This window comes from Alexandromys fortis, unplaced genomic scaffold, assembly GCF_014885135.2.
Source record: "Alexandromys fortis isolate MF-2015 unplaced genomic scaffold, M_Fortis_MF-2015_v1.1 scaffold_189, whole genome shotgun sequence".
In the NCBI taxonomy this organism is placed as follows: domain Eukaryota; kingdom Metazoa; phylum Chordata; class Mammalia; order Rodentia; family Cricetidae; genus Alexandromys; species Alexandromys fortis.
The window spans coordinates 2605646-2613335 of NW_026068081.1; the positions used below are offsets into that span (position 1 = coordinate 2605646).

General features: G+C 48.1%; 1 protein-coding gene across 1 annotated transcript; it reads left to right on the forward strand.

The window, feature by feature from the left end:
• The first annotated feature begins 2900 nt into the window (after positions 1–2900).
• Slc25a5 (solute carrier family 25 member 5) lies at positions 2901–6359 on the forward strand. The gene is made up of 4 exons (XM_050121940.1): positions 2901–3105; positions 4045–4531; positions 5330–5470; positions 5941–6359. The coding sequence occupies exons 1-4, from the start codon at positions 2995–2997 to the stop codon at positions 6096–6098; spliced, it is 897 nt and encodes a 298-aa protein (XP_049977897.1). The 5' UTR covers positions 2901–2994; the 3' UTR covers positions 6099–6359.
• Positions 6360–7690: the final 1331 nt, after the last annotated feature.

Consider the following 7690-nt stretch of genomic DNA (forward strand, 5'->3'; position numbering starts at 1 on the left):
AGAATCATTGCCCTAGACCAATCTGGCCAGCTAGACTAGCCAGGTCAGGGAGCTCAGGGTTCAAGAGACCCTGCCTCAATATATAAGCAACCGAGGAAGATGCACCACATCAACCTCAGGGCTCCATATGCATGTGCACATACATGTACCTTCACACACACGGGTACACACACATCACACACACGAGAGACAGAGACAGAGAAAAAAAGAAAGTATTTCTAAATAGCAATAGCAAGCTTCGTAAGAACTCTGGGGGCCAGGGATCCCACTGGCAATAGCCTCAAAAATATAAGGCGAGGTAGCTAGCTCAGTGGGTAAAATGCTTCACAAACAAGCCTAAGGGCTAGAGTCAGGATCACCACAACCCACAGCAATGTAGTGCTCAGGAAACGGAGACAGGAGATCAACTAAGTAGGGAACCAAACCAGTGAGCTCTTGGTTCAGACTCTGCCTCAATATAAAAGGTGGAAATCAGCCGGGTGGTGTGGTGCAGGCTTTTAATCCCAGCACTCGAGAGGCAGAGGGAGGGGGGATCTCTCTGAGTTCGAGACCAGCCTGGCCTACAAGAGCTAGTTTCAGGACAAGCTCCAAAGCTACAGAGAAACCCTGTCTTGAAAAACAAAAACAACAACAACAAAAGATACAGAAAGCCATCCCAAGCTAAAGATCACCAGGATTAACACTGTAAAGACAGCTATATCACAAAACTAACCCACAGAGTCAAAGCAAGCCCTATAAAGATTAAAGTGGCATTTCTTCCAAGAATCCTAAAATTTATACGAGTGCCAAAAAGATTCCAAGTGCCCAAAGCAATCCTGAGCAGCAACCTAAATGCTGGAGGGATCACAATACTACATTTTACGCTAAGTACAGAGCCACAGTAACAAACCCACCATAAGAATAGTACAAAAGCATGTGCATCTACCAATGGAATAGAATAGAGGACCCGAAAGGAAGCACCAACAGCTACAGCCAAGTGATGTTTAAAAAAACAGGCACCATAAGCAAACCTTGAGGAAAGATAGTTACTTTAACAAATGGTGTGATAAAACATGTCTCAGATGCATATGGTAGCTATACTGGGTTCAAGTAAGGGAGATCACTGATCTTTTAAGAAAAAAACCACAACGCTCCTTCAAATGCCTACAGTTTGTGCCCAGCATTTTGCATTGCTGGACTTCTTGGGAGCTAAGAATGAACAAACTCTACTCAGAGAAAGGCCTAAAACCCCTGGAGGAGGCTGCACCACACAGACATGGATGATGTGGGAGAAGACATGAAAGGGAGTGACATACCCATTATGCAGACTACTTTCCCGGCAACTTGACCCAAGCCGGAGTCACCTGAGAAAAGGAAGCCTTAGCTGAGAAAAGGCCCGCACAAGACTGGCCCAAAGGCAAGCCTGTGGGGCTTTCTTGTTTGATGATTGATGAGGAAGGGCCCAGCCCATGGTGGGTGGGGCTACGCCTGGGCCTGTGGTCCCAGATTCTATAAGAAAGCAGGTTGAGCCCTGAGGCACAAACCAGCAAGCAGCTCCCCTCCACGGCCTCTGCAATCAGCTCCTGTCCCGACTTCCAAGCTGTAAGATGAAATAAACACTTCCTCCTCAAATTGCTTTTGGTCACAGTGTTTTGTCACAGAAATAGAAACTCTAACTAAAACGCCCACTATGTCTTAGTGTAGACAGGCCTGCTGGCATTTTGCTGTGGAAATTCTGAAGGTTGGGCACTTAAGGCTCAGATGCAGTGAAATTTTCAACTGTCACCTTCATTTCTATCAGTAGGGGTTATTTAGAAGCAGGGTTGTGATCGTATTACCTGTTGCCGTTCGGAACCTGAGGAAGCACTCCTGATCTTGAGGTCATTTGTGGCAAATATTTACTCAGTTCGTGGATTAAGGGGCTCAGGGAACGCAGGTCCATTGGAACCAGAGATGGAGTTGAGCAGTCTAGTCAATCCAAGAGCGCTTCTACCTGGAGTCCAGAGCCAAATGCCAACTGCATTCTTAACCTTTTAAAGCCTCTTACCCTTCTACCCTTCTGGATACTGTATTTGGCTTCCGGTTAGAATCATTTCCTCCCCTCGAGTCAGGTGCTTTGGACTCTCTTAGGTCAATTCCCTGAAAGATCTTCGTCACACTATTTGTAGTCTGGGGCATGCTGACAGGATCACACCCTGCTGGTACCTAGGTTTTCTCTGGCTTCGAGGACAAGGCTTCAGGGTAGTGCCAGGTGCTAGGGTGAAGTTCACAGAGCTTGACACTGGACAACTCAGCAACCAAGATAAATAAATCTCAGTGCAATGGTTTTAAAACACAAAACAATGCAAGATCCTTAGGTTATGAATGTTCAGAACTCTACAAAGACAGGCTCTCATTCTGTGCTAGGATGACCTTGATTCAGGAGCCTCACTGTAATTCCAGTCCTGGGTCCCCAAATAATTTTCTCTACAAAAGCGGATGAGTGACCTGCAGACCTTAGTTTGTCAAAATAAAATCTTTTAATATTCCATTAGATGGTTATCTTGATTCCTGAGGTTGGGGAAGTTTTGTCTGTCTGGAGCGTCTTCACCCTAGGCCTGGGTTTTGGGTTTTGTTTGTTTTTTTGTTTGTTTGTTTGTTTCCCCTTTGGATACAAAATTATCTTCAGCCTTCCTCACCTTTCCCTGACCCTTCTCAGGGTCGAACACCCAAGTTGTAGGTTCTGCCGGCAGCCGCCCCATACTCGGGCCTGATCAGGTGCCAAGGGCAGGCGAGGCTGGGAGGGCGACCTCCCCGGGCTCCTCCCGCAGGTCCCCAGCCACTCAGCGGCTCAGCCATTCTGCGTGCCTGTGCTGGGCGCCTGCCTCGGCCCGCCCCTTACGCCGGCAGCTCAGCGCCTGGCTGCCACTATATAAATCGGCCATTTGCTTTGCTCCGCCCCAGAGTCCGGGAGTCGAAGCCGGTTGTCAAGCCAGTCCCGTTCCGCGCTCCCCTGCCTTTTCTTTCTCTTTCATCATGACAGATGCCGCTGTGTCCTTCGCCAAGGACTTCTTGGCAGGTGGAGTGGCCGCGGCCATCTCCAAGACGGCGGTAGCGCCCATCGAGCGGGTCAAGCTGCTGCTGCAGGTACGTCCTGAGATCGAGGGGCCCAGGCAGGAAGTGGGGGATCTGCACAGAAAGGGGGGTACCCTAGCGGGAGAGTGGGGTTTAATCAGTAGACTTGGGGCGAGGTGAAGGCCGGGCCTGGCCACAGAGTCCGAAAAGCAAACTGGAAGAAGGCGTCTATAAGGACTTGGGAGTTTGAGTGTCGCAAGTGGTCGGAGCCAGAGGGAACGGAGGCGCTTGGGACCGTCCCCGGCACCGAGAACTAGGCTAGGGCAGCCCGAGAGACACCGTCCACCCCGGCTTTCTGGGGAAGGGCAGTAGGCCTGAAAGCAGGCGCTGGCAAACAACACCTGGCCTTACCGAGAACCTCAAGGTCACGGCAAGGAGATTACAGCTCGGGGCGCAGGCCACGCGGACCGGTTCGGCGGCCGTGCCGCCGCCGGTGAACAACGCGGTCTAACCTCGCCGGCCGGCGGGCCGGAAGTGGATGCCGGGAAGAGCATGTGCCTGCTACGTCCGCCCCCGCGCAGCCCCTCGCCGCCGGCCTTCCTGCCGCGCGCTCGCCGAGCTGTGCCTCTAGAGGGCACTCGCGAGTGCAATTTAGTCACCCTCCCTCCCCCTCCCAGAACAAAAGTGGGGGTGGGGCGGAAAGGAAGCAGCTCAGGAGACCTGAGAAGTTGACCGTGGTCACCAAGGTGACCGTGTCCTATGTAGGTCCCACCCTAGTGCCTCTGAACCTCACGTGGAGGGGATGACCTTTCTTCCAGGTCTAAAGGTCATAGGTCCGCTTGAGGGCGCCTCACTCACAGAGGTGGAGGCTTACCCCAGTGGTGGTGTCAGCACTTAGGAAGCTGGATTTGGAGAAAGGGGAACCAACCTTAAAGATTATATGTGTGTGTTCTTCCCTTGTCTCTTCTCTGTGGTTATAACTGTCTCTATTGCCTTCTTCCTGTCCATCAGGTGCAGCATGCCAGCAAGCAAATCACGGCAGATAAGCAATACAAGGGCATTATAGACTGCGTGGTTCGTATCCCCAAGGAACAGGGAGTCCTGTCCTTCTGGCGTGGTAACCTGGCCAATGTCATCAGATACTTCCCCACCCAGGCTCTCAACTTTGCCTTCAAAGATAAATACAAGCAGATCTTTTTGGGTGGTGTGGACAAGAGGACCCAGTTTTGGCGCTACTTTGCAGGGAACCTGGCATCAGGTGGTGCCGCTGGGGCCACATCCTTGTGCTTTGTGTACCCCCTTGATTTTGCCCGTACCCGTCTAGCAGCTGATGTGGGCAAAGCTGGAGCTGAAAGGGAATTCAAAGGCCTTGGTGACTGCCTGGTTAAGATCTACAAATCTGATGGGATTAGGGGCCTGTACCAAGGCTTTAATGTGTCAGTCCAGGGCATTATCATCTACCGAGCTGCCTACTTTGGCATCTATGACACTGCAAAGGGTAAGTATGCTATATTATATGCTTAGACATTGTGGGAGCTTTGGATATGTTTGCAGTGCTGGGAACTCCACCTAAGGGCCTTGTGCACACTAATCCAGTACTGAGCTGTATCCCCAAGCCCTAGTTTATTTTGTTCTCTTTTTTTTCTTTGAGGTGTCTCACTGTAGCCTGGCTGGCCTAAAACTCACTATGTAGACCAGGCTGGCTTCCAACTCACAGGCATCCACCTGCCTCTGACTCCTGAGTGCTAGGATTAAAGAGTGCAGGCTACCACACCCAGCTCCTGATTTATTTCTTTGATAAGGTCCTCCTGCCTCAGCTTCCCAAGTACCTCTGATTTCAGGCTTACACTGTTATGCAATCACACTAAGCTATAAAGTTGTTTGGAGGTGGGATTGTCTTTTTTTTTTTTTTGGTTGGGTTTTTTTTTTTTTTTTTTTTTTTTTTCTTTTTTTGACACAGCTTCTCTGTACAGCTCTGGCTGTCTTGGAACTAGCTTTTGTAGACCAGGCTGGTCTCGAACTCACAGAGATTCCCCCCTGCTTCTGCCTCCCAAGTGCTGGGATTGAAGGCGTGTGCTGCTGCCACCACCACCCGACCTGAAGCTGTTAAGAGATAATTTGAAAGATCATTGCATCTACCTAACATTCCAGAAGGCTAATATTTTTTTTATTAATTCCTGAAAGAAGCCAAATTCTTCCAATATAAAATTTCTGATAAATACAGTGTTGTTTGAGTGTAAAAAAAAAGTCGGCAAAACTGCATTTGGATTAACTGTACATATATTTATCTTTTCAGGAATGCTTCCAGATCCCAAGAACACTCACATCTTCATCAGCTGGATGATTGCACAGTCTGTCACTGCTGTCGCTGGCTTGACTTCCTATCCCTTTGACACGGTTCGCCGTCGTATGATGATGCAGTCAGGACGCAAAGGAAGTAAGTTCTGATCAAAAGTTGTGGCCACACACTGGTGATGGCTGCCCTGGATTCAATCTCCAGTGCCATAAAACACTGTAGACGGTGTAGAAGGGATGGAGGTGATAGCAGCCATGTTGGCTGCACAACTGCCTTGGGAGCAAGCAACACTTTAGATGCCTGTCACGTGGGGTGCTTAAATTATATTAAGAGGTCATCCCTGTTCACCAGTCACATTAATATTTAAGCATTGCCTGTGCTGTTGTAGAAATACTGGATTTAAAACTGGCGCTGAGTGCTTGGAATGGCTCAAAGTAGAGAGCTTTCCTAGTTTGCACAAGGTGCAGGATTCCATCCTCATGACGCCCCTCCCCCCCCAAAAAAAAGCCTGAAATTGCTTTTTAAAGGTGGGGCTGTTTTTCTTTAGTGTTCTGAACATGGGGGCGTTCGTTGGTCTGTAGTCATAAACCCCATGTCTTTCTTCTTTGCAGCTGACATCATGTACACAGGCACAATCGACTGCTGGAGGAAGATTGCTCGTGACGAAGGAAGCAAGGCCTTTTTCAAGGGTGCATGGTCCAACGTTCTCAGGGGCATGGGTGGTGCCTTTGTGCTTGTCTTGTATGATGAGATCAAGAAGTACACATAATTATGTCGTAGGTGTTCTCCCCGAGAACAGGCATGTTGTATAATACACCATATCTTGAACATTCTGGACAGATTCTCTGGGCTTGTCTGTTTTATCAATGGCAACTATTTACCAGTTGAAAAGTGGGAAGCAATAATATTCATCTGACCAGTTTTCTCAAAGCCATTTCCATAATGACAATAATGATGGGACTCAATTATATTTTTTATTTCAGTCACTCCTGATAATAAAAATTGAAGAAATAAAAAATATCTAAAGACAGTTTTGTTTGTGGTCTCTTTCCATATAAAAATCTGCTTTGTGTGTGGATAGACACTATATTTGAATAGAGTTCAGTATCTCCCAAGGTGAGAAAGTCTTTTGTTGAGACTAGCTCTGGCTGTCCTAGAATGCACTATGCAGATCAGGCTGGCCTCGAACTCACAGAGATCCGCCTGCCTCTGCCTCCCAAGTGCTGGAATTAAAGGTATGTGCCACCACTGCCCAGCTGAGATGAGCTGGATAACTGCTAAAATGAATTGTCAGTTTTTCGAGGAATACCTTGGGTATGTGCTTGTCAATATTCCCAGTTCATTAGCAAAATAAAATTGGGACCAGTGTATCCAAAAACTTGGGTCTTTGCCCGTAGCCTGGCATCACTGCATGAGCTTTCTTCCCAAAAGTATCATGTACCTGCTTTTCCTACTCCTGTGGTTATTCACCAAGAACCATAGCCAAGTTTGCTTTCAAATGACTGTTAAATGAATATCACCTCATTTTAATAATTTGTTTTAAGCTAAGGTAATCCCAGTTCTCAGTTTTTGTCCAATTGCCTTCTTTCATCTTCACCTGGCTCAAGCTGTTTTGATTTAATCCCGTTCAAAGCAGAGGATTAAGGCTGGCACTGCTCAGTAGTGCTGAAATGGCAGTGCTCTTCAAGATGATGGATGGCAAGCACAACTTCGGAACTTTTACAAAAGAACCAGCACCTGCATCTTGCCTGCCATGCTCACAGCCCCTCCCCCGGGCTGGGGGGGGGGGATGTTCCTGTTTCTATGGAATAAGCTCTTATTTGGGGTCCGCGGGGGAGCATGTGCAACTTCAGGAGCTCTTCATTAGGGCTCAGGAATTGTGGGTTTTGCTGATACCATGAGATTTAAAGGAAGAATAAAGTATCCTATCCCATCAAGTCTCAACAAGTACGGGAAGATGGGTGCCCACGCACAAAGCACAAAAACGTGAACTCCGCTCACTGGTGTGTGCTAAGGCTGTTCACAGACCAATAATGGAACCTACTAATAGTCCCTGGGAGACAGTAGGGCTTTTGCAGTGCACCTACTGGCCAAGCACCTGAGTCACAGTGTAACTCAGTTAAGAGCTCTGTATTGATGACAAGGAGGCGACAGGGTTCTCTCCTGTGTAAAGCTGGAACTTGGTGTTGCTTTGCCTCAATTCATTCCTCTCCAGTGGTCGTTCTTTGTTCAGGCACAAGATAAAAAGAACATCATCTGAGACATTTCTAGAGGGAAGTATTTTAAAAGAAATGCTGTTCTGGTATCACTGAAGCCCGGGCTAAAATCTGGACTCTAGGTTTGACAAGTTACTTTTCTTTT